Raw genomic sequence first — 27,392 nt, 5'->3', positions numbered from 1 at the left:
TCCACCCTGACCCCCACCCCGCCCTTGTCACCCTGCTCCTGGTTCCCAGCCTGCCCTGCCCACCCCGTTGGCCGGACCCCCAGCACACCCTCACCACCCTGCTCCTTGACCCCAGCCCCAGCTTCATCACCCTGCCCCTTCCCTCCACAGCCTGGCCAGTTCAGAGAGCTTGGCCGTAGTAGCCTTGCTCTTGATGCTTCAGCTGCATGCAGACTGTGTTGGGGTCTTGGGGTGTTAGAAAAGCAGGATCTTTGGGGCACAACGCCCTGCCATGGGAGCTGGAGGTGGGGGCTGCCTGGCAGCCAGCCCCTGGGTTATAGATCTGTCCACACCTCACCTGCTAGTTTGTCTTTAAGCTGCTCCTAGTGTAGCCTCTAGCCCTGTCCAGATCAGAGCTAAGAGGCTGTACACAGCATGTACCCAAACTTGCAGAAGGGTTACCTCCCCCCTGGCTAGAGGAAGGCCTGGTAACAAGGTGTTCTCATTAAAATCAACCCTTCACTCCCCTCATTTTCCCCATCTTCAGTTTGTTGAATAGAAACAAACCAGCAAAATATGAGATGAATAATCCCCAGCTGCTGAGAGCACAGCTCAGCAAACTCCCCTCGAGGCAGACCCAGCTCAGCCTGCCTCCTTTCTTGAGGGACCTGTATGCCTGTTACAACATGTCCTCAACCAGAGCACCAAAGGGCCAGCAGCAGGAGGGCTGGGGTGGACAAACAGGAGGGTGAAGATGCTGTCCAGCCATCGGCAATGGGGAGAGGTTACAGAAGAAGAGGACAGTGCGTGCAGTGTGGGATTTCTTGGATATGTGGGTGGTACCCATAAATTGAGCACTGTCTTCTCGCTGCATGCAGCAGTACTAGGACAGGGAACCTGCACCCAGCTGCCTCTGCTGGGGTACAGCTGACTATGGGATGAGATGACACCAGTGATTGTAGCATCTGCTATTGGATGAAAATAACAGCAAAATCAGGGCAGAAACAGAACTGACAGAGCCTTTGCCTGTTTTACCATGAGTATGGCGAAGTGAAAGTGGTTTTTCAGAATAGGTAAATTCTTTACCCTTTCCTGTACTAAAAATCCCTCATCAGGTAGTGTCTGATGATTGCTGATTGGTTTGGGCTGGATTGAAGACTTCCTACATGCTTGCTTAAAATAAATAGGAGTCATACAGAATGAGCAAAATAAAGAGATAATCTAGGCTTTACAAGAAGCGATTCATGAAAACATTCATTTTATTTATGTTTTGTTTAGCCCTCTGAATAACTGCCCACACATTTCCACTGTTTTATTCCTGGTCTTCATCTGCCAGATGATGTGCTTCCCACATTTATTTTCAGGTCCTAAGAGTGGCAAATATGATAGGAATTGAAATAAATTCAACAGCAGCACCAGATGGAGCTTGGTATTAGGACACCTGGAGGGTGGGGGAGGAAGAAGGAGAAAGAAAAGAATAAAACATGTATGATTACTAAATATAATCAACACCAACTTTTTCATAAATGTTTGCTTATCACAAGTTTGAATAGCAGGTGTTAAAGAGGGCTGTAAACTGTGATTACAAGTGACTTAACAGTGACCAGTGAATAACCAGTCTGTTAAGTAGACTCCATGTAGAGCATGCCTGAAAACATGCTGGATTTGCTGTGTGCTCTGGAAGTCTGCCATTTTCTAAAGTGTTTTTCCCACAAATTCTTTTAGGAAAGCCCAAGGTGTATCAAGGTGTTAGAGTAAAGATTACAGTCAAGGAGTTACTGCAGCAGAGGAGAGCACGGCAAGCAGCAACCAGTGCAGCAGTAAGTAAAAATTCTTTTGGGGTCTGCTTTGTCTCTTCTTTCTTAATCTTTTTTTTTTTTTTTCTTTTTTTTTTTTTTTTCTCTTTTTTTTTTTTTGCCAAGGCTATAATCTGTGGGCCAAGGAGACTGCCAAAGTCTGACTGTAGCAGGCTGGTGAGGATGGGGGAGAAGAACGTTCAGCCAGGGTAACTGCAGCAATGATCTAAACAGGTGACAGTCTGAGCCATTAGTGTAGGGAGAAAGTGGAACTGGTGCTCCAGAAATGTAACTCACTCTGGGATAGAAGGATCATGTGGACAAATTTCAATCCAATTTACAGTTATCACTCCAGTATTATTATGCTGGATGAGCAAGGCAGGCCACGGTCACTGCCCTCATTTAAAATGTGGCCTGGCTGGGCTGAAGCAAGCACCAAACTGCTTTGCAGCATCAAGTGAAGCATATGCCCAGGGCATGCCTTCAACCTGACTTGTGCAGCTTTGAGGGGCAACCAGTGCAAAGCTCTGTCACACTAAAGCTCCCCTAACCTCCCCCTTTTCCACAAGTCTCAGCCCCCCAGAAAGTTGCTTTCAACCACCCCCTATCCCTGTAGGCTTTCTCTTGTCCGGTTGGATCAGGCAGGAAATGAAAGCACCAGAGGTACAGTGTGTCCAGCAGTTCCCAGGCAGTGGAGAGGGTTTGGGTGAAATACTCAAGCATGCTTGACTGAATTCAGATCTCCAGTGTTTTTTCATACCACCTGGTTGCTTTCTAGCCCCACCCCTTCTAAAGGAGGGAACAGAGACCCCAGTTTGTGTACAGCCACGTGTGTACACTCTCTCTCACTCACTTTTCCAGTCTTTGTAGGAGTTCTCTAGCTCCAGCCACTCTAGAGATTTGCATAAAGAAGTTGGTAAATCCTTACTTCTTCCTGGTTTGTGACATTCCAGCTTTAGATGGTTTTCAGATTTAATCTCCCACCTCCTGTACCTCGTTTCAGCTGATTGCACAAAAAGATGGTCAGCCTGCAAGCCACAGGCAGAGAGGCCTGGGTGAACAGTGCACAAAACTCTGGCCTTTGGAAATGCTGGCTCACTCCTCCCCTCCAGCCCTCATAGAAGCAGCCTCTTCATCACAGCCAGGCGTCACAGAACTGCATGGAACTGGTTTTCCCTTCCCACAGGGAGTTTATACACTGCTTGTTTTGCCCACACAGGAAAAAGTGAAAAGTGGCAGTTCAGGAGGTTACCTTTGTGATCTGCAGAAGGTACACGTTGTCCTGGAGAGTCCCCAGAGGTTAGGGCTGTCGGGATAAGCTGCCTCTGTGCACTGAAAAAAAGCCAAACCTGAAAACTTCTGCTGCTGGTGCTATGACTCTGTCTGCATTGTTACATATCTCCAGCCAAAGAGAAGAGAGGTAGTCCTACAGGCAGTTTCAGTCCAGAATAGCCACTATTTAATGAATTAAAGGCACAGGGATGTGCTAGAAAGCTGTTGCTAAGTAAATGAACTGCTAACTCAAGAGTATTTTGAATAAAGAAAATGAAGTGGAAATCTGTATGAATTAAAACTGAGGAAAAAAACACTGTATTTGTATTTGCAGAGTAAAATCCTTGTCTCAGACAACAAGCACCAAAACTCCCATTGCTTTTGGGGTGGATTTCTCCCCTCCGGCAGGTCAGGTTCCTAGAACAGGTTGATCTGTCCGCTTCAGCTTCCAGCATCCCTCACAAAACGTCCATTTTTGTAGAGGCACGTAGCTATGTTAGAGCAGGGAACGATGTCAGAGCTGCTTCTTGAATGACATAAAGCACCAAGCATGGTGACCCAGTCTGATGCCCAGCCATGGGGATACCTGCAATTGTCTTTAGTCATGTTTCAAGAGTTATCGCTGCAATTTGTTAATTACTCATTCTCAGTCATATTTATCCCTACAAATTCTTTGGGATCCCTCCACTGTGGAATTCACAGTCCTAGAAATTAACACGTTAGTTCCAAAGGCAGCCACATCTCTGCTGAATTAACAGTCATAATGCAGTCGGAAGATTCACACTAGCAAGGTGCTGGATGGTACTTTACACCAGGTTGGTGTTGTGCTCCTCTAGTGCTGTTATAGGCTCAGGGAAAAAATCATGTTATGCACATTAATCTTGTTCTGTCAATGCTAGGGAAGTTTTCCATGTCATAGCCATGAGATAAATAAGGTTTACATAGAGAGGTTGAAGTAAAATCCTGACTCACCTCAGCATGCAGAAAAACGCGCCCCTGTATTACAGTGTGTGCAATTCATTTTCTTCCCTTCTCTTTGGTCAGGCTTCTTGGGGCAGCAGCAGCAGCATCCAGTTTTCAGAGTCTGTGTCTCCTCCTCACCCAGGTTGGTACAAAGCCCATCCACATGTCCCTTCCCACTCCCTTCCCAATTTTTCCCACAGCCCGGAGTCTTTCCAGCCCTTGGTTGAGGCAGGCACTACCAGATAACCAGCAATGCAGCCAATCAGGACCTGAAAGGAGCCCATGAAATGCAGATGAGGATGCCGTGAGGCCAGCGGGCTACATATTACCCCATTCAGGAGCACGCTTACATGCTCTCATTTGTGCAGTTCGTTTTTTCCCAGCAAGGAGTGAGATCCCCTTCAAGAAGGGGTGCTCATCCCCTAGGGAATAACTCTGCTGGCATCACCTCCTCCAGGCTGCAGTCTGTGGGTCCGATTGGAGCCAGAGGGTCAGATCGCCCTGAAGCACTTTGCTGAGCTCCAGCAGAGTTGGCTGTTCTCATTCTCCTGGCAGCATCTGTAGGAGCGTGAGGAGTGTCAGGTTTTCAGCAACACAAAGAGTTTCTTCCTTCTATATCTGAATATCCAAGGAAAGGGGCGGGGGGAATAGCACTTTGGGCTCACAGGTCCTTCAATTATTCTGCAGCCAAAGCAGAGAGACCTAAAAGGTTGGGCAGGTGTGAATATATACATGGTATGGATAAGGAAATTATTAAATCATCAATATCTGGGGAATAATTTGCTTATGTTAATACAGAAATGTGAGACATACTAAAGCTTTTCAGGCTGGAAAGTCTCCATCTGTTTATGTATTTTGGGTGCTTCTCACTTCCTCCCTACATCCAGCTAAACACTGCCCATGGGCAGTTCCATTGCCCTCAGACCTGTGCCCCTCCCTGTGGACATGGCTTTGCTTTTAACCATATTTGAACACAGCATAAAACCATAAGAATTCTGAAAAGTCAGATCTGGTGTGATCTTTCATATCCCCAGCAAGCATGTTGCAGTACAGTGAGAGTCTGACCCTACAGCTTTCTAGGAACTTGTGCCTTCACCAGTAACGGTTCGTGGATGCAGTGCCATGTTACCACTGACTCGCTCCATTTTGTCTGCTCAGAAGTTTGTCTCCTGTCTGGCTGTTTGGAGAATAAAAGAACAAATTATTCTTCTGCTATCCCCTTCTTCCTGCACTTGTAGCTTCCCTGCATCTGGAGACTGGGTGAGGCAAAGGTGCAAGCCATCTGCCAAGCTATGAGGCGTAAATCATTGCATGGGAATCTTCTGAGTCTGTAACCACCTGATGTTTGAAGGGAGGCCAAAGGGTCAAGAGTCTGAGGGAGTTTCCAGCTGGGTCCCTGTCCAAAGTGGCTGGAGCCAGAGAGTTTCCAGCAGTATTTAAAGAGCTTTGTAGCTTTCCAAGGAGACTAAAGTTCCCAAGGTTCTCCAAGCATGCTTTTGAGCATCTTCCTCCTGGTATCTGCTTCCCCAGAAAACTCACCCTGAACTTCAAGGGTCTTTTTCCTTGTCCTAAATCCATAGGGCTACTGAATGTATGAGAGCACCGAAATCTGACCTGGGGCAACACTTGCCCTTTGTGAAGACAGACACTGAATAATCTCTCTGGTTTACCTTCTCTCCTAGCACCTTTTGATGCAGAACCCGTCTCTTCTATTCCCAACTATTGTCCATCATGGCAGTTTTCAAATTGCCTCTCCTGTGAAGAAAGCCCTAGCTATTTGGAGCAGCTGGTAGATTCCTGTCTTCAGACAGATGCACCCTTAGAGCCGACCTTCAGTGCTTTACAGACGTCCTCACACTACACCTCAGACGCCTTCCAGCCAGTCCCACTCTGCTTTAACCAGGGCCTGGTAAGCTTTGTGTCCCAGGGGAGCAGCCAGGGGTGCACTCAGAGGGAAGACAGGGAAGGGAGTCACATCCTGGGGCAGAACAACAGCAAGCTGATTTGGAAATGTGGCTGCTTTTAGGGGCATGACACACAGCCACAGGCCTCCAAGGGCTGACCCACTTCCTGGGTAGCCAAGCCCTCCTGAGAAAGCCAATGATGTGGAAATTCTGTCTGCATTTCCCCAAATGTCACTCCTAAACATCCTGTTTTTTTTGTTTTTGTCTCACACTCTAGGCTGCCGGATCCCCCAGTTCAGCTGATCTCTCCAGCCCGTTAAACTATAGCTGTTCTCCTCAGCTATCTCCTTTCACCCCGCCGACCCACAGCCCACCCTCTGCTCTGGACACCAAGACCTATGGCTACCCTGTGGAGGAGTGGTCCTGCCATACCCCCTCTCCATACTCCACCTCTGCCTGCTGCTGCACCACCTGTGGCTCCCAGCATGTGGACAACAGGGTCCCACAGTACTTCCCCTGCACCAACACGGACTTCATGGACTACCTACCACCCATGGCTGTGGCTGATGACCTCTTCAGAAGGGACAGGAACTGTGACATCTGCTATAGCTAATGGGGACTGTGGTTTCACACATCCACTGTATCCAAATCAGATTAATTGCCCATGAACTATGCAAAGTTGCACTGCCTAACACAGTCCAGTTTATTCTTCACAACTCACATTTCCTACATGACATTGTCACTACATTAGTCCTCCTGTCTCATACAGTATGTGTTTTGTTGTTGTTGTGGTGATGGCTGGGGTTTTTTTCCTGTTTCTGTTGTTGTTTTTTAAAGAAATCCTAAGCTGACTTCCCAAACACATGTCATTAAGCCAGCTCTTTTTAATACAAATAAATAGTTTGGTACAAACACTGAAGCCTGTTCATTCTTCACGTGCTAAAAGTCAATGCTTTTCTCTTCTGTTAATGATCCAGGATCCTGGCCTTGTTTTCACAAAGATGAGGAAGAGACTCTCAGCAACCTACACAAGGAGCAATTACTCAGCAGTATGAAAGGTCTTGCTTTCCCTTTCCAGCAGATAAAAAGTCTCTACTTATCTCAGCAAACAGCATACTATCTAGAGGGAAAGCTCTGCAGCACTCCACTCTGAAATGGATCTGCAGCTTCTGCAGAAGGATCTGCAGCAGAAGCCACTGCTTCTGCTCAGGATGCCGTGATGTTAATCTCTACTGGTTCTTGCAGAAAACTGCTGTTTACCATGCAAGCTCAGAGCTTAACCCATGGGTTATGTGCCAGAAAAGCCCCTCAGACCTGCACAGAGGTTGAATCCAGTGCCAGACTTCTTTGGCTGCTTCCCCATGAAGGCAGAGTTTCAGTGAGAGGCTGATGTAGTTCAGCAGCCCTTTGTATAGCCTGATCTGTTGGTATCAGGTTTTCTCCACCTTTCAGCAAATCAACTGAACAGGAGCTTTTAAGTAGATAATGGGAAAGTTATCATACCTGAGGATTCCCCGCCTTTCAGCAAATCAACTGAACAGGAGCTTTTTCTTTTAAGTAGATAATGGGAAATTTATCATACCTGAGGATTCCCCATTTCTTGCATAAGCCCAGACCTTTCTGAGATTGTCTCTCACCTCCTTTTAATAGCACTTGGTGAGGCAGACTGCCTCTGGCAGAGGATGCAACAGACACACATATCTGGCTGGCAGATAGGGAGGTTTCCTTCATTCTACCAAAAAAATCAACCAATATTTCCTCAGTCTGTGAAATCTATGAAGAACCAAGAGTAACATTTTTTTTTTTAATGAGACTTTAAAAAAATATTTCTATAATGCCAGTTATTTCAAGCTTCTTTCCCCTCCTTCATCTGAAAACAGAGCTGTTACCTCCCAAGCAGTCTTCAGGGTTGTTTTCACTTTAAGTTCTATATAAGCTAAAAATGACATTTTTTCCATGTCCAGTCCACTTCCCTAGACAAGATGTTTCATTTTTGCTATGCTAGACAAGGAGATTACACAGAAATAACTGCAACTTTCCAACATCCAGATCCTTTACCTTATGTAAGGCAGCAGCTTTTTATCCAAAACCTGCCTTAAAATAGTTTGATAGCTTTAAGTAATATCTTGCCCTCTCCTCTGTTGTTACCTGTTTAATCTCAGACTTGGCCCAAGTGATAGACGCATTTGGTCACAGAAAGCTTATAAATAGGAGTCAGCAGCTGTATCTTTGCTGCAGTTAAAGGTGTGATTACCCTTGTGCTATTAGATATAACCCTATCTATTAGATATCATTTTAGTAGTGCTGGCAGGTGCTTCAGCCCCTGTGTGTTATCTCAGGACACTGGAGGGTTACACTTCTTCTGCCCCAGCCTGCACAGTGCCAGATACTCCTGCCTGCTGCTTGAGGAGTGGGCACACCTTCAGCCACATATCAAAGACCCTTATCATCAGCGTGAAAGAGACACAAGAAGATAGGTTTGAGGCAAGGTATTTTGAGACTTCTAGTGGAAATGGGGTGACCATATCCTCCCATGGGCTGGCAATGTTGGCCTGAGCTTAACAGAGCCAGGAAGAGGTGTTCTCATACAGCAAAGGAAACAGCATGTGAAAATGGTAAGCAAGTGTTCAAGAAGGTGACCACTTATATTAACACATTTTACAGCAAGGTTAATAGTATCCCAGGCTACACAACATTGCCAGCAAGGAAGTCAGGCGTTACAGTTTAACAATGTATAACTTGCCTCCATATCAGGCAGCTATCTAAATCTAATAAGTTATCAGCAGATTGCACATGTATCAGTGTATTGTGGCATGGATTTGTACAGCTCTCGGCGGTTACACTGCATCCCCAGAGAGGACTGCTCTGTCCAGACTGTGGCGTGCAGTGGAGAGGTTGCACCCATTATTGAACCTACAGCTACTGGTTTAGGCATGACCCCTTAGGAATAGCAGTGTGAGCAGAAGCACTACAACCACCCTACATCCCATTCTTATTCCTGCTCCTTGGATGTTGCCTTGATGACCCAGACAAAAAAAAAAAGCAATCCTCCAGTGAGGAAATCTGTCTCTTGAAGGGCTGCTCTGAAGCTTCCACACTTCCAGGGCTCTCAGCTGGCTGAGGTCCTGAGATGGAAGCATGCAGTGTGTTCTTAAAGGCAGCAGATACTTAACAGGTATTGGTCTCATGCTGCATGGGACCAGCTTCTCCAAAATTACCAGCTGCTCCTAAGTTACCAACTGCTCTACTGGGACAAGGATATTTCCAGCAAAATGTTTCTATGCAGTGGGGTCTCTGGCCTCTAACAGCCTCCATTAAGTAGCACTGTCCTCCATCCCTTGCAGCCTCTTCCTATTTCTCTGCTGCTCTTTCTCCAGTTGTTTTGCAATCCCCCATGCCAGGGACTGCAAACATGTTTCAGACACCATTCCCCAACTCCATGTCAATAGCTCCAGGTGACATGCAGTGCAAGTAAAAGCTTGCTGACTGTTGACACAATGATGTATGGTTGACAAAAGAAAGGAAGGGGAAAAAAAAAAAGCAACCCAACAGAAGAGGACTATTGAAAGGTTGATTGTGTGTTTTTTGGCTATGGGGAACATATTCTTTCCCCCTTTATTCCCCACTCCTCAAAGAAAAAGGGGTTAAAGGAAACTAGCTTGAGTCATACCTCCAACAGAGCTGGCGCAGTGCTACTGAAACACTGGCATTTCATCAGTCCCTGCCAGATAAAGTTCTGCCAGCCGATATAAACATGTATTTACACAAAAGCGAGGATCACCCCATTCTTACAAAAGCCATGAATAACTCCAGAAGTAAGACATAGTTATAGAAAAAATGAAAGGTTCTTATTTTCAGCTTCTTTACCTGTTACACAGAATATTTGATCAAAACTTTTTCCTTGCCAACTGACTGGTGACTTTTCTATGCTGCCACTTCAGAACTTTTGTTTGGTGATAACAAGCCTTTGTTATTAGCAACTTATCCAAAGCCACAGGTAGGAAGAGATAAACTGTGCAAATAAAGGGGTATCACACACTGCCAGTACTGCTAAGGTTATAAAAGGTACATTTCCCCTGAAAGAGTCATTAAAAATTGAGGGGTTAACTGTGAACTAAGATACTGCTCAAATCAATGAAATTCACACTGGTGCAGAAGACTTAACACTCAGGCCACCTTTGAGCCTTAAAGGGGATTTTCTTGATACACAGGCCAGGAACTGGCTGGCTTGACAGGGAAAGGGAAAGTTGCTTTATGTGCGTGGATTCAGTCCAAAGACAATATGAGCAGCTTGTTGATTGTGGCTGGCTTCAGAGCAGGCCTCTAATGTATGAGCTTTGGGAAGCTGAACACAGATGTGCCTGTAGAGAGAACAAATCCTTCCTGGGTTGGTCATGGGATGTTCCCTCTGCAAATCTCATCTCTCAACTCTGAGTAACACAGGCTGCCAGGGTGATGCTTTGAATGAAGCCACATCCATTCCTCTCCCCAGACTGATATTTTCCCCAATGTTCTGGTGATGGTAATGTTTACAGACTACAAGTCACTGATGATGTTGCTCCATGTTAAACATCCAACAACAGACAGATGAAACAATAAAGAGAAAAGCTACTCTAGCAAACAGCTCATGTATTTTTTTCACTTGCTGCAAAAGTATTTCTGTCATCTCATAGACCTTTCTAGATGGCAAAAAAAAACTTCTTACATTTGCCCTGGTGCAAAATGCTGGTCACAGTTTTACAGTTTTGTTGCCAGCGAGTTCAAGAAATGGATATTTTATTGACCATTTTGTCTTGACATGCAGTACTAACTCACCAATGCAATTATCACTCAATTGAGGGCTTGTTATACCATCCCTTCAAACTAAGAAAGCACATACTTTTGCTGGCCTATGCCCAGATACATGCAAATTTATGCAAACACATGCAAATACACATCTGGTTTTTTTTTTTGTCAGTGGATCTTGGCAAGTTTGTAGATATGAATAGTGCGAAGCAATAGCAAAACAGCAGAGAGGAGGGCTGAGAAAGTCAAGAAGATCTCTGCATTTCTTAAGAGCTTTTGTTCAAGCCTGATAAACAGTTGTTTAAACAGTCTGGGTCTGCAAGACTGACAGATGCTTTAGAAAAACCCCATCACATTGAGATAGTCAGTGGGCGATCAAGGAAGTTACCGCAGTGATTTAAGACGACTGCCCTTCATCTTATTGTTCAGTCCTGTTAGGAAAAAAATAACTCGTGCAACATTGAGAAATCAGCAAACAATCATACAGAATGTGTACTGAAGATGAGATGCCCTCTGTGAAAGGGTTGTCAAAACATGGCTTTCACTCCCTTCAGGCATTCACCTTCAATCCTATTGACCCAGCAGAGACACTGTTCCAGTTGATTGCACAGCAATTCACAAATCATTTCACAGAAAGAGTAAGAATATCTATTAAAACACCCCCTTAGATAAGGCACTTACCACATTGCACACTGACCCTGCTGTGGAGCCCACATGGCTCAAAGGTTTCCTAGCATCTCTATGTCTAAAAGCTGTTGAAGACCCAAAGGGAGCCCCCGTCTCCTACACAAGCATTAGTTCAGGTGAGGGTTCAGCTCCTCAGTCTGATGTGCTTCCAGAGCTATTCTTTGCCATCAGAGCTGGAGACTTGGATTGGATCAAATGCCTCAAAGAGGAATCCCTTCGCTGGGAAGCACTCAGGAGCCACACAAACCTGTGCTGCCAAGAACCTGCCCTATGTACTTGCTCTTACAAACATCGGGTTTATTTTCTTGGGATGGGGTGAGATGTTGTGACAACGGACAGTTGCTTCAGCTTTCTTTCACAAAGTGCTAAGAAATGGGGTAGTAGCAGCTTGCAGGAACCCTCACTTGGAGCTCTTGAGTTCGGGTACCTGTTCACTCAGCCATGGATGACTCCTTAGGCTGACTTGGCCTCTTCCATCCAGTCTTTTCCCTCCCTTCAGGTTCCTGCATTCCCAGGCTAACAGGAACAATGGAGGGAACTGCACATCACAAAGGCTTCAGCATTTCAACCAGTACCTCTGTATAGGACCTAACAAGAGGCACAGTTCAAGCATATCTTAGAGCAGTATTTTGCAGCCTTTTATATCCAAACTACTATCCTGTGTGCTGTCACCACCATGGGTTTCAGTTGCCACCAAATCAAAAGTTGTCTGTACTTCAAACATCTGCTTATTTATCTAACAGCCATTTGCTTTGCTTGCCTCCTCACTTGCAAGCAGTTCTTGAGGTTTGTTAGTATTTTTTTGTTAACAAAACAAAGTTTTCAACCATTTGAAAAGCTCGTCTGGTCCACAGGTTGAGAAACACTGTCACCCCACCCTGGTTTAAAGAGTCTAGGAGCAGGGATGTGTGTTGGTTAACCATCCTCACGGTTTTTCTAAGAGGCCTTGTGCAATCAATGAGCTGAAGTTGAAGCCATTCCAGAAATTGCAGGCAACCTAGGATCTGGCATTTTGGTGACAGGAAATGAACGCAGATGCAATTTTCCCTTTCTTCAGCAAATGCCTAACCTGCCAAAAAATGTAAAAGTTCATAACATACTGTCTGAAACTGTGTGTGCAGACACCCCAATACATGCATACGCACACTTACATATGTGTATACATGTAACTAAATACATATATCAACATATCAGAGACTACAATGAGCTCCAGGAGCCTTTTCATACCTGTAGGCATGAAACCCAACCATCCCTTGAGATTTGCTGCCATTATGAAGGTAGTACACGTTGGTACCTCCCCAGATGTATCTGGAGAACCAGCTAAAGCCACCTTTGTGCTCCTCAATTGTGGATTACTGAGTGGGGAACCCTCAAGCCTACACCACTACAACATCAGACTCATGTCATGCCACTTGTCCTACTGTTCCCCTAGCAAGGGCAGACAGCTGTGGTGTGCACAGATGTGTTAGGAAGCAGCAGCAATGCAGATCATGTACCTGATCCCCAGCTTTTCCAGAAGGAACCATGTGGATTGGCTGGTCATTGTCTAAGTTTCGGATGCTCGGGTCTGCCCCATGGTCAAGGAGCAACTGGATGATTTCTTTCTGGTTCTTGTCACGAGGCAATGCAGCTGCCATATGCAAAGCTGTGTTGCCATGTGCCTAGTGAAACAGAAGAAAAAGAAAAAAAAACACAACAACAAAAAAGATAAACCTCCTGATAAGCTGCACCACCTACTCAGAATTGGTCTAGAAATGGAGACTTGTGAAACAAGAGCTGAAGAAGCCTCACACAATTATTTACCAGGAGGTGAGGGAGTATCCCTGCTCTGTTTCTCCCGTGTTTGGCTCTTCATGCAGAAGATCTGTGGATTTAGATTTTCCTCTCAGACAGAGCATTACAGACTGGAATGCCTGATGCTTTGGGTACAGCTAACAAATGGTCCTATATCAGCAACATTGCTAATCACTCTGCAAACCTCTGCTAAATCATACCCTCATGAAGCAGAGACCTGATCAGTTATTTGAAAAAGAGAAGGACAGAGGCCATGTAACATGCATCTTTATCCAGGAGAAACAATAGGAACTATTTCACTGGGAAACATTTATGTCAGTCTAAGGGACGCAAACCGTATTATGCTGTGTTACCCATCACACATGGGCTATGCAAGGATCAACAACAGCAGATGCATTTGTGCTCCACACATCTTCACTACTCCCTTTCACAATCACTTGCATGTGCCAGAAAGTTGCAAAGAGACCTCATCACAATTGAAAGCCAGACCCAATAGTGTATAGGTTATGGCTGATGCTCAGACTGACCTCTTGGATACCAGGCATCTTTGACTGTGCGAGTCTTCCCAGGTCACCAAACTCATGGCATTAAAAAGAGGCACTTTGAAAGGTGCCAAGCTGTCCCAGTGGTCCAGCTGTCCCAGAGGTCTAGCAGCCCATGACCCTCAGTGACTTTGTGTACTGTCGACCAAACAGGGCTGGAGGTGGCTTGGCTCTACAGCAGACAAAATAAACCAGGCCAGGCTCCAAACCTCCTCCTGGTTCCTCCACAGAGTGCTGAAGGTAGTGCTTGGCTCTATTTTCATGGTACTGTCATTAAGCAGAGCCCTGAGGCCAAGGGCCTGCTTAAGTGGATATGGCACAGAATTTGTGCAGAAATGGACAAAATTTGTTGTGAAGCCACGGGAGGGCGCAGGACAGAGCGTGCAGCAATTTACTGCAGGAAAGCACTGGTGTCACCAGACCGTGTAGAAATCTGTAGCCCTGCCTAGTCAGGTATGACTGGTAACGGTTTTAAATGAGGAAAAACCTAATAAGCAAATGCATAAGGCAAGGTATTTTTAGTCTGCAAGAAGTCTTATTTAGGCAGTAGTATAATTTTTCTCTCAGAAATGATCATACATTTGTCATGAAACTGGAATGATTGGACACAAATTGTAACACGTATTGCTATTCCAGTTGTTAAAAGGAATACATATGATTTTCAGGTCCTATATACCACTGAGACATAAGGGACATTGAAGCACAAAACAAAACAGTAAAATCTGAACAGCTATTCTCAAACGAGGCATTCTTTGGGTTTTTTTTATAAGTCCTGAACAAGCAGATCCTTGTCAATTTTATCATTCCATCAAGTCAAGGGATAGCTGCAAGCTCTTTATAGGACTTCTCGTTAAAATAGAAACATCTGCATTTGTTTGCTGCTCCTCTGTGGCAGGGGCACTCGATAGCTTCCAAATCTGGGCACAGGGCTAAGAAAACAAAGCAATCTGACAATGCCTGATCTTGAAGCCTCCCATTGAATTTAATAAGGCTTATGCAAGAGAATGATTCGGAGCACCAATATGTGGGCTCTAGGAATCCTCCAGGTGAAAAACACCTCAAAGGCCTCAATGCTTTTCTCATTGTGGAACACACAAGGAAATGGATTTAGAATGAGACAACCACAGCAAGAAGTGGGTGAGCCAGGGAAGCCAAAACATAGAATCGAGTATCTCTGCTTTCTTGTCTTCTTCATATTTGAAAGAGCTGAAAAGCCTGGACTGGTATCAAACAACCTTGCCATCATATTTCTCAGTGTCCCAGGCAGCTCAGCAACAAGACTGAAGACTCCAAGTGATCCTATCACGGTAGGAAGCTCTCACAGGATTGTGATCAAGAGACAACAGCCGACTCCCATGGACAAGCTAGCACCTGCCTAAATGGGTCTTAAAAGATACAGAAAAAATGTGGTGAAAAGGCAGCATAAGGGCTGTACAGAAAGACAGAAACTCAGTGTTATTAGCCACATACACAAGGAAACACGTTTCCTCCAGACCAACAAAAATCTGTAGGGGAAAAAAACTCACGAAGCTGCCCAGTATCTGACTGGGAGTGAGCAACTGAGTGGATAGAAAACATTGAATTCCTTTCTGATGGACACAAGCATGTGGATGCTCTAGGGAGTACAAGCAAGGCTAAGAGACTGAAACTGTTGAAATAATAAGCTAATACACTGACCTACCTTTCAAAACAGGGAACCCTAGCCTTGTCCTCTCCTCCCTCTGTCCTTTCCTCCTCAGGGAAAGTATTTGCAAGCCTTCTTCTGCAGAAGCACTCAGCCCTGCTGAGAGGGGGCAGCTAGTCAAGAGACAAAGCTCTGGTTGATGGAGCAGAGCAATGTCTCAGCTAAGGCACAGGAATGTCAGGGTTTTTGTTTAGGAGGATGGGTGAAGCCGATACATCTGCAAGATAGTGTCACTGCTTGGTATCTGCTCAGAGGTGAAGTATGGGGCAGCAAGGGGATGGGTGACAGAACAGCAGCATTGGGAAAGTTTCTGGCTTGCTTTATACAACCTAGGAATGGCTGTGCCTCCAGAAACCCTGCACTGAGGAACCAATGTTAGCAAAACTTCAGTGCAGTAAGCGGGATTGTATAGAGTGCCTAAAGCAGGTCTCAAGCCCCCTGAGTCAGAGGTGGCCTACTTGCCACAGTGCCAAGGCTCCTGCATGCTCAGCAAGGGTGTTACCTCACTTCAGAGAGCTGGTTTCCCTATGGCAATGTCAGCCACTGGTTTGCTGCCTGTAGCATGTGTCCATCTTCTGTTATTGCTCCTGGCAGCTCTTAGGGTTTGGCAGACCCCATTAATATTTTGATTCTCGAGGCTCAAACTTGCAGGCAGCCATCACAAAAATCAGCTTATGCCCAGGCACAAACAGAGCCATAAGGCTTGCAAATAACATTTAAGGCAGAAAGAGTCATCATCTCCCTTAACTGAAATAGGAGCTTCATCCTTCCTATGGATGGCACATTTGACAGGAGAGATTACTTGATACATCTGCCCTAAACTGCCCTCTTTCAGTATTATGTTGCTGCCAACAGCAAACCATTGTGTCATTGAAGGTCTGTTTTCTCAGTCTCCAGTCTCATGTAATAAAGTTCATGTTCCTCCTCAAGTAACTGCTTCCCATGTCCTTTCTCTTCCCTGGTTATCTCGCTCTCTCATTCCGTCAGCTTCTGTCTGCTGGGAGAGGAGCCTGTGTTTCATGACACAACTCAGAGTTCAAGTCAGGCACTACCTTCCAGGTGAAGTGTCTATTTACTGGAAAATGCAGTTTCAAGTTATAAAAATAATAATAATTTTAAAAAAGGTTCAGATTCACAGACCATTGCTCTTTCCCTCCAGAAAAAAAAAACGTGTGTGGGAAGAGAATAACTGGTTTCTGCAGGACCCCACAGATGCCCTAATGCCTCTGTCTACATGCAGCCTCCCACTGCAGCACAGCTCTCGGCATCTCCTCTGCCTGTGGATGGGCACACAAATCCTGTTCACGCATGGCCTGACTCACCTTGTTGTTGACAAAGTCCTTGGACTTGAAAGCATTCAGCTCCAAGAAGTATCTGAGCAGGGAGATGTTCCCATCCTGGACTGTATAATGAAGAACTGTCTTGTTGCTTTTCACATCCTATTTAAAAACAGGAAAATAAAAACCAAACAAAATAAGAAATGTTCTACAGAGCAGCCTAAGGATATTATTTAAACCCAGTGGAGAAAAGTCCAGGCCAGCTCTGCAGCTAATGTGGAGCAGCTCCTTCCCTTCAGTGGCCCTCTTACTGTCCAGTGTTTGCTTTGGGCTGCAGGAAAGTAACTCCAAAAGGCAGGAACTAACCCTGCAACCAGCCACTCAAAAGGGGAAAATGCTTGGTCCTCCGTCAGCAGTTCAATCCTTCTCCAATTCTATGGTTTGAGCACAGTGCAAGCGCCAGGCCGGGCAGGGGACAGTTCCCACACGAACAAATGGCATACGGATAACTGAGCTGATCCCTTACCCGGCTGTAGATGGAGGCTCCTGCCCGCACCAGGAGGTGGATACAGGACTCCAGGTCTTCGCTCTGGTGCTGAAGACCCTTCTGCTGCTCCTCTGTCAATGTCTGGCATCCCTGCTCCCGGAGCAGGGCGTTGTGTGCCAGAACAGCACAGTGGAGCGCGGTATGGCCTGGAAAACCAAGTTTGGAAGGAAGATAACAACAGTCCCAACAAAGATATTGATGTACAGAGAGGAAGTGAGGGCTGACGAGGAGAGCATATGCATCTCTGCACACTGTTGTTAAGGCATAAGCCCTTCTCTGGTTTCAAAGGTACTATATTGGCTGTATAGACACTTTATGGGGCACTCCAGCATGTGCTCATTTCCAGTTGTGCATTGAATCATCAGCACCATTGAATTCTGTGGCATTTGAGTGCACAGCAATGATTCTCCCCCAGGTAGTTTCTGAGACCACTCTGTTCTCCTAGCACATTGCCAAATGCCAATAAGCATCAGTCAACGAAATAGCCAATATATTACCACCATAATACACCATCTATGTACCACCATCAAATGTTCGTACAAAGGGTTTTACCTTCAAAATCCTTCATTTCTAAATCAAGAGGGAAACCTAGTGACAGTATAACCTAGAAGCAAGAGAGAAATTGAAAATTTTATTTCATCAGAATACTATCCAAACCAAAATCAGTCAGAACTAACAAAATTTTAAACCAAAAACCAATCAGATAATTTTCATTTAACTACAAACTAAGTCCCTATTTGACCCTAGATTTCAGTGCTGTGAATCTATTTCCTAATAGAGATGTTCATTACACAAGATGACTGTGTTCCCTAGTTTCTTAAACCCCACCTAAGTATAGTATCCTATTAGATTCTCTGTTCAGAACAGTAAAATTAAGTTCCTGCTCCCAGCTCAAGAGTGCTAGCCTCCTCGCTTTCACCTGGGATTAAACAAAGGCACCAATAACACCAATTCATATTTATTCTGAGTTATTCTTGTCAAGGATAAATTAAAGTCTCTCCTTGACATGTACAGCCAAAATTATTCCCTAAAAGTCTGCTGACACTGAAAATTCTCAGACTGGATTTATATACTTTGGCTTTTCAATGTGCAGCAGATATACAGCGGTGTGACCAGTTAAAACCACAGCTCGTTGCAACGGCTGCAGCAGTGAGGATACAGAGCCTATAAATGGCATCAGATAGTGGTCTGGAGATGAGCACTGCTTAGATTTATCAGAGAGTAAAAATTTTGAAACTCTGCAACTTAAGAAAATGATAGATTCCTTGTGATGCAGCTAAGTAGTTCCTTGTCTATATTATTACAGATTATACATTTTTTGCTCTTGGTTGAATAAAGCAAGTTGTTCACGTTACAGCTTTTGGCTGAGAATTTTTGCAGTACAGTAACTCATCCAGAACCTTGTCAAGTTAGACAAGGTGCACAGGACAGAATTCTGCTGAAAGATTATCCAGAAAGGCTAGGGCTCGTGCTCTCTTTTCATAACAATAATACAATATATACAGATCAAATATTGACAAGTAGCTCTGAGCTGCCTGATGATTAGAGATTAGATGTTTAATCCATTAAAAATAAAACAAAAAAAAACAAACAAAAAGAAACCCAACAAAAAACCCAAACCATAAAACATTTCATGGCTCTGATCACACTGAGAAGCAACCCTGTGTGCATTTTCCCTTCTTATATCAAGGGAAAAAAAAACAAACCACAAAACAAAACAAAAAACCCCCAAACAAAACACAAAGCACCACAAGGCACTCTGGGAGGCTTTGTTGGAATTATCTGGATGTAAAACACTTTTCCCCACTGAATGAAACACCTGTTTTCCGAAGAACTCATAATGTTACACATTAACTGACTGCTCATGACTTAATCCAGGGTGTGTGCAAGGCAGAGCTAATGAACGCTGGAGATGGACTGCCAGCATGCCAGGCATCCTGTGGCACTTCCACTGACACATCCCTCCTCTTCAGAAGACCCTGTGCCCTGTCTTCAGGTAAACTCATCAGCAACCATCCTGCTGCAATGAAACTCTGCATTGAACCTGCCTATGCTCAGTCCTGATGGCGCAAGGAAGCCAATAACTAAGCATTTAAGAGACAAGTTCCAGTATGCTTATCTCTACTGTGTAATGACTTCCAAAAATTCCCACAATGCCTTTTCTAATGTGCTTCTTTGTTCTTCGGGGCTGTTAGAGTCTGGCTGGCACGCAACTTAGATGTAGACCCATCTACAGGAAGATCTGTTAAGCAACAGGGAAGCAAAGATCTGGTCATAAGTTATGAAAGCTCTAGTAGATTCTGACCATACAGGAGTGTCTAGTTTCTCTCATGCCCTGGAAAATCTTGATGGATCTTGGTTTTGCATAAAATCTGAAAAATGTGTCTGATTTTGAAGGCTGTGCCCATGCTGATTCTACCTGCAGCTTTTCTCTCTTCAGCAGGCTTGATTCTGGACACAATTTGTTGCTCCTGTCTGGATGACACTAACATCAGGGAGGTGGGTTTCACACTGGCATTATTGCTCCCATTCCTCACAGCCCACAGCTGCCTGCAGCCTCTGGAGAACCCTCTCCAATGCAGGCATCAAGTGTAACAGCGGGGTCTCAAGCCACAGCAAGCCCACTCTGCCAGGCCTGGCCTGCCATCAGCAGACTGAGAGCTATGATCTGCAGAAAGAATTTCTTTTCCCCCACTGATATGCTAAAGATTCTTCCTCTGCAACAGGAGGCTGGTGTTAGCTGCAAGTATAGTCCTAAAACTTCCCTAATAAGCTGGGAAGTTAATGCCTAAAACAATGGGAAAGGAGACTTTGTTCAGTTTTCATTACTTACAGACATCTTGCTTTCTGAGGCAGTTAAAGACACTGATATTGAGACTTTATTGTAGGTTTATATTGCTAGCAATTAAAACCATAAAAGCTTTTCTTACCTGAAGAACTTGGGCATACCCATATGTTGCAGCAAGATGTAAAGCTGACTGCCCGTTGTTGTCTACAGCATTGACATCTGCTCCTGTCTGGATCAAATCATACACAATAGCTGGCTGCCTAGCAGTGACAGCCACCAGCAGAGGAGTCTGAAAACAGCAGCACAAGAGATAAAAGGTGAGATTCTAGAAGCAGATGCTATCATAAAACAAGGAATGGGGAAAGGCTGCCTGGGATTCATGCTACCTAGAACCAAAGAGGTACCTACACAAGGCACATCAATGCCCAAGGCTTCCTTTCCAGTAACAGAGAAACAGAGCTGAATTTTTCAGGGCATCAATAGCTCTCAGTCATGCAAAGCCCATGCCCATCCCAAACACCACTGTTTGCAGGAAAAAGTAGTCTGTATTACCTTTCCTCTGTGTTCCTTGGCATCAAGTCTCCGCAGCAATTTCAGGCGCTCTGCAGCTGCCAATGTATACGCCCTCATACCTTTAGCTGCATAAATATGTAGAATTCTAAGACAGTAAATAAAGACACCGATCACTGCTTGGCCATGAACCACCCTGTGAGCAAACAGTTTTAGGATAGCATAGCCACTTTGGGGGTTTTATACCCAGTGTTCCACAAAACCGTGCCATAAGCCCCAAAGGGCTTGACCTTGAAAGCACCCACTTCCATGGAAAGGGCTTCCTACCTCAAAATAACTGCAGCTTTCAAGAGCCCACAGCGCTCCTGAGCTTTGACATGCTGTCTCCTTTCCACTTCAGCCCTTTCTTTCAGGTGAGGTTTGCCTTTATGCTGGGAGATACCTAAGTCCTCCACAATGCCCAGTGGCCTAGTGTTGGGGTCCAGCCTACCATATGATGTGTATCACTTGTTGGGGTGATACGCCTTGTATGCGCTGGTAATATCTCACCATCCGTGGTGACAAACAGCCTCTTCTAAATGGTGTATTTATAAAGAGCCTGTTAAGCTCTACTTCTTCATTAAAACTGTTGGTGAGAGGGACTGAGTCCTTACCTTGTGCATAAGACAAAGAGTTGTCACAACCCATAGCACTTATGGACTACTGGTGACATGGCCCATAGAGACGGGGAAAACACTTCACTGCTTCACTTTGATTGCCTGGCTCTATGGCTAGAGCTGGAGAGAATTACACAGAGATGCTTGCCACTTCCATTTCACCAGGTCCTATTTGCAAGGGCGCCAAGCATGCACAGGTAGCTTTGCAATTCCCCTTTGCACAGGAGGAGACCACCCTACAGGCAGTCATTCCAGCCCTTGGGTTTGTTTCGCTCCAGACTGCACATTTGTTAGTTTTTAGTCAGAAGGTGGTAGGCAGTAGTTTCTTTCCTCATGTAATTTTGTACCCCAGAACCACACCTTGCAATTTCAGGAAGTAGAAATGCAACTTCATGGCTAGTCTGATTTTCAGTCAAGCTCAGCATTAGCTTTGGCTGCAGACCCACACATCCCCAGGGATGTCAATAGAGGATAATAGTGATTGAACTGACATCTGAACTGCAGGAATGCTTCTGTGAGTAAGGACTGCTTGAGTAAATAGTGCCTCCAGACCATGTTTGGATCACAGAGCTCCTCCTTAGTCTGCCTTAATGTGCAAAATTAGCAGAAAGACTAGCAGCTAATCTGTGGTTCTAACCTGTACATATGTTATTGAACTCACTGATTGCTAAATCAATGCTGGGTTACCCTTTTGGATAGGAAATAAAACACTCTAGGCATATGAAAGTTACCGTAGATCTTTATTGAAAAAGTTTTTGTCTTTTTCTAACCAGAACAACCCAGAAAGAAATTCTGAAACATTTCATCATTATTTTATATTCACACACAGAATTTACATACATAGGAGTTAAAGAAATTTAAAAGCAATCTTAGAAACCACAGGCTTGATTCACAACTGCATTACGCCAGTTTTACCTACTGAATGTCTTTGTACTTATAAAACTGGAGTAAGCAGTGGTGAACTAAGCTCCTTCTAATTAATTTCTTTGCTGGGTTTTTCTGCAAGTGTAAGCCACTAATTTCAATGCACCTGAACTACTGCTATTTTCAAAAAACTTTGTGATCACTTACATGATCTATTGCTTATATCTTCCGGATTTGTCAATATTAAATAAGAAAATGTGTTTTGAAAGTCCTCAAGACTTTCAAACTGAGCTTCCAAACCTCACTCAGACATAAACTGTAAGGTCACTTGAAATATTGCCCGGGTGGCAACTGGAGTGCTGGACACCAGGTAATAAACAGTGCAATAAATTATTTTGCAGTTAGTCTTGCAAATAATAAAATCAACTAAGGATCCTGGGCTTTAGAAAGCAGAAAAACCCAGAGAAATTGTGTTCACCAGACATGATTCCCTTGTTTATTAAGAAAACAATTAACAGAATTAGAATGAGGGTATATCTCCTGCAAATATATTTGCCTGTGGCATGGCACTCCTGAACATCCGCAATAACATTTACAGTTGCATCAGAGGAAAAAGTAAAGCTACTCATTCTCCAGAAAAGAAAATCAGAAAGCGATAAAGAAAATGGGTGTGCTTGTGGGCCCAGGAATCTACAGCATAGAGAAACTTTCCAGAGCAGTAAGGCAACAAGAGATGTCACTAAAGTTCCCTGGCTCAGCATGACATCACCGACTTCACATTCAAATGCTACAGAACAAACAAAAGTGTTGCCAGCTAATAGTAATGCCATGAATTCCTTGTTAGACTGAAGTCCAGATTTTGGAAGACCCTGTCTTCTCAATGATCTCCTGATATAGGGCCATGTCTGTCTTGAAATCCTGACTCAGGCAAAACTCCCGGTGACTTCAGTGGGACCAGGATCTGTCCATTGGTAGAACATGCAGCATTACCAACCAGCACAAAAGCAGCCCCCCATCTTGAAGGTGAATATTTTAGAGTCCAAAGACATTCTGCAGCCAAAAGACCATGACTCCAAACCACCACCCCCACATCTACGTGGCTGTCTTCCAATGGCAGACAAGGTGACACCTTCAAGTCACACTTCCGTGTGAACTCAAAAGTTTCACCTAGGCTACTTTGTACTGGTCTGTAAACAGGGATGTCTGACTGCATTGGTGTTTAGGTCAGCTGTATTGACTTTTTATCTTTAGACTAAGGTACCTACCTGCACCAGTAGAATAAAACTACACTTTACATTTTCCTATTTTCCAAAGGAGCAGTCCAATTTAGGCAAGAAAACTGCCAGTTTAGGGACCAAAATTGTTTTCTAGTGACCTAGATCAGGTAGAGGTTCCTCCATGGACAGGGCAAAGACACACAGACAAGGCATTTATGCTGAGCTCTGGAAAGCAGTCCTGTTGAACTAGGTCTTGCCAATATTTAGAGGCAAGTGTATCCTCACCAAATGCTACAGTTGCCCACGTATACACTATAGCATGTCAATTTAAGACTATACCCTATATCTGAGGATGAAAGTCACCTTGCACTGATGCTGAGCACAAGAACTATGCAGTATCAAAAGCCTGACTGGGAGAGGTAACAGGACCTCTAACAGCAGAGAAATCTTGTGCTGAGCCCCAGGACAAAGCAAGTTTCACACAAGGTACAAGTCGTGGTGTGCTAGAGGTGGACACCAAAACCGCAAGTAAAGTTCCCACCCCACCCCGCAGCCTGTTTTTCCTCTGTACTCAAAACTCACTGTGATACCAGGTGGAGTATTGAGTAGGTGAGGATCAGGCCTCAGATGTGCAACTTAAAGCCCTTCGACAGAGAGAGCATGGTTTAAAACATACGTATCATTGTCTTCATCTTCTAGAAGCAGTTTCTCAATGGGCAGTGTGCCGATGACTCGTCTGGCATCCTCCATCTCCTGGGGGGCTGGTTCAGGAATGGAGATTGGCAAGGGCACAAACTGGGGCCCAGAAAGCGTGGAAGAAGCTGGCTGGTACTGCAAGGTGGATGCTGGCAGTGCAGAGATGGGCTGCGCCCATGGGAAGTATGTGAGAGGTGGCTGCTGATCCGTCACCTCAAGCTGAGGCACTACAGCAGGGGTGGTGCTTCGAGGCTGTTAAAATAGAAGAGAAATATAATAAAATAAAACAATTGGCCAGGTGGGGTGGGAGGCGGACATAAAACAACAGACAGAGGATGCTCAGTCTCACTTTTAACATCCCTTTTCCTGTCTCTCTGGGTAAAGCGTTATGGTGAGCGTGACAATTTTCCCACGCGGCTCCCATGAGAGTGGTGGCTGTGGGTGTCCCAGGTGTTTGCTGCCAAGAGCTCACACTTATGTCAAGTTCCCTCTAGCTTTCTGTTCCCATTCCCACCCCACTGGAAGCCCATGAGACAGCTACACTCTGTGCTGAAAACTGCCTTCGTTGACATTGAACTCTTGCGAGGTGAATGCATGGGCACAACTTTACTGCCACAAGGCTGAAGGCAGCTTATTCTGACCTGTGTGACAGTCCATCCTGACCGGCCCGTCAGCCAAGGCAGAGCCACATTTGAAATGGTAGCTCTTCCCCACCAGTGAAGGCCACAGGAGGCAGGCATGGGCCTTTGCCGATTTGCTGTGTCAGTTTAAGCAGCTGAACTGAAGCATTAAAAGGAAAATAAGCTGCTTGAGTTCAACAGAAACAGAACTCTCTGCCCTTCTACTCTAAGGAAGAGAAAATCATCTTGAGCCAGCCAAACAGATTCTGCCCAGCCTGGAACATGGCAGTGAAGTATGACTGATTTCAGTGCAACCACAATTTTTTGTCCTGCTCAAACCGTACCTATGTCCAGCACAGTGTAGACAGGACCACTGCTAGAACGACTATGTGGCATAGATGCAAAGACACACAATACTATAGTAATTAAATAAGTTATATTAATTACACCCAGCACTCCCCATGGCTCTTGCTAGAAGGTTGGGAATTTGCTGTCATTTATACCTAGGTATTTTTGACTTACTGCAAAATTGGTGATCAGCGGTTGAGAAGCGTAAGTCAGAACAGATGAAGGTCCAACCAGTGTGTAGCTGGGACACATAGGCTGAACATACATATCTGCTGTGTATGGACAGCTGACTGCTTCATGGGACACATAATCAGGATAAGTGGTCCACTGAGTTAAAGGCTGTAATGATGTGGGAGAGGGCTGGGAGATCCAGCCAGAACAGAATGCTCCTTCATCTGTGACAGGCATTGCAGAGGCAGCAACATCCATATCAATGCAAGGCTGACCTAAAGAACAGGAGAGGATTAAAGCCCAGTTCAGCACAGCCTTCCCTGCAGCAAGGCTGACAAATGCTTTGAAAGGCAGGGAAACATTACCCATTGGTGAATAGGAAGGAAGCGGCTGGTGGGGCAGAACAACCTAGAAGAGAGAAGAAAAATACCCAGGGATTAAGACCACAAGCATTAAATCCAATCCCCTCTGAGAAGCACTAAGGGACAGAGCATATTAGCTATTATCAGCTGATTATCAGGTACTACTTCAATGTCAGTGCCTGAATGGTCCCACCTGCCTCTACAGAAGGGCCAGGAGAACCGAGCCTGGCAGTTAGTACACATAGCCCCGGCCCTGTTCATGGGCCCAGCCAAAGTTCACATGTTCAAGGGGGCCTCAAACAGTATTTAAACCTTGTGTTGCAGAGGGAATTCCTCTTCAGAGTGGAGCCAGTCAATCTGCTTCCTCCTGGGAGGACAGATAGAGGTAGGCTGAAACTAGGAAGCAGATAGCCCAGAATGGCTCTAGCTGATCTCTTTTTGTGCTCTTTAACAAACTGCTTAACTCTGAAGCCACTTTCTGTTCCTAGGAGTTAGATCCTGCCAAGTGCAAAGCACTTCCACCCTTCCATTGAGTCTATGGTGATTGAAGGTGCTCAGCACCCTAAAGGCACTCCACCTAAGGTAAAGATATGTTTAATGGTACCTCCAGGTAACATGGGGCTGCATTGTCTTCAAAATACTTTAGAGATGCAAAGATTTCTTTCATTGACAAAGTATTGCCAGCTCATGCCAGGGCTGCTCAATCATTTAGCTACTGAGGAAGAATTTTCCGCCTGTGTTTGTTTTTCCTCCTACCGTTGTAGCTGCCGTTGCACTGGCATTGTGAAGATTTCCCCGTTTCCTTTTCAAAAGCTCCTTCACTGGCTCTTTGACACGGACACCTTGATAGGGGCGAGGCTGTGGCTGCTGTTCTGGAGTAGAAGCTGAGAAAAATGAAAAAAAAAAAATGCAGGTGACATTTATTCTCCTTTCCTGCCACATGCACAGAGCCAAAATCCCCATGGCAGCCTACTTGTCTAGGGGATGTACTAGTCAATGTGGCTGGAGTCTGAACTCAAACATTTTCTTCCATAGCTGATGATGTTTTTTGGTCCATAATTGACGTCAAAGGGCTTAGACCTTCTCTCTACCTTCGCTGCTTGGATGCTGTGATCACACAGATGGCTCATGGGGACAACCTAACCTGAAATAAATATGCTTGCAATTCCTTCCAGCTGTGAAATACCTGCAGCAATACCAAGAAAGTTGCCCCCTTTTTATTTTGCAAAAGAGCATTCATAAATATTTCACAGCATGAGAGCTTGCTCAGGCCTTGCAACCAGGATGATCTGGAAGCCAGAGCTAGTGGTTTCCCTGACATGCTGGCAGGTGTTTTTATGGTCTGCAGAAGCTGTGTCCTATCAGGCACAGGGTATAATGAATATGTATTATTGAATAAGTAGGCATATTGCTCTAGGTGTTTATGAAAGCCAGGGAGGATGTAGTACAAGGAAAAAGGGTTGCTGCTGTCACATAGAAGATAATACTCCATTCCTAAAAGCAACAGCTATGGACAGACCTCCACCTCCCTGTGAGGATATATTTTATACATGTATGAAATTAGAGTGGTAGAGGTGAGCCACACACTCTGAAGGGAGCTGAAAAGGGGCATCTGTCTTCAAAACTTACTAACTAGGTAGACAAAAAGCAAAACCAGAGGGAGACAACAAACAAATTCTGGTTTTCTTCAAACTGTCTCTAGACTAAAACTTTCATTCTGCTGCCTTCAGTGAGGTTTCAGTGTATTAATTGTGATGTTCTACTTTTCTTTTTTCTCCTTAATCCCAGAGCCTGAAATTCTGTTGTCTTGAGGCTTCAGACAAAAATAGCATGTTTGTTTTATTCCTTCTGACCTCACTGGTGTATATCTGTTTTATGTTGCTTCAGTGCCACTGATCTGCAGTGCAATGATTTACACCCACAAATCAGA

At 44.8% G+C, this 27,392-nt stretch overlaps 2 protein-coding genes across 2 annotated transcripts; one reads left to right on the top strand and one right to left on the bottom strand.

The window, feature by feature from the left end:
- Positions 1 to 1,663: 1,663 nt before the first annotated feature.
- Positions 1,664 to 6,527, top strand: POU2AF3 (POU class 2 homeobox associating factor 3; the record flags this gene model as incomplete). Its single annotated transcript, XM_029085635.1, has 4 exons — positions 1,664 to 1,799; positions 2,646 to 2,691; positions 5,693 to 5,919; positions 6,192 to 6,527. Coding segments are annotated over 4 exons (745 nt in total), but the record flags the coding sequence as incomplete, so codon positions are not given.
- Positions 6,528 to 12,383: 5,856 nt separating this feature from the next.
- On the bottom strand, positions 12,384 to 26,346 carry LOC104527111 (NF-kappa-B inhibitor delta; the record flags this gene model as incomplete). Its single annotated transcript, XM_029085636.1, has 11 exons — positions 12,384 to 12,455; positions 12,883 to 13,047; positions 16,729 to 16,845; positions 17,210 to 17,376; positions 17,783 to 17,834; positions 20,161 to 20,307; positions 20,526 to 20,676; positions 23,942 to 24,213; positions 25,104 to 25,375; positions 25,466 to 25,508; positions 26,219 to 26,346. Coding segments are annotated over 11 exons (1,586 nt in total), but the record flags the coding sequence as incomplete, so codon positions are not given.
- Between the last annotated feature and the right edge of the window lie 1,046 nt (positions 26,347 to 27,392).

The sequence above is a fragment of the Antrostomus carolinensis genome, unplaced genomic scaffold, assembly GCF_000700745.2.
Source record: "Antrostomus carolinensis isolate BGI_N321 unplaced genomic scaffold, ASM70074v2 scaffold8076, whole genome shotgun sequence".
Classification (NCBI taxonomy): domain Eukaryota; kingdom Metazoa; phylum Chordata; class Aves; order Caprimulgiformes; family Caprimulgidae; genus Antrostomus; species Antrostomus carolinensis.
This window is presented reverse-complemented; position numbering and strand designations above follow the sequence as displayed.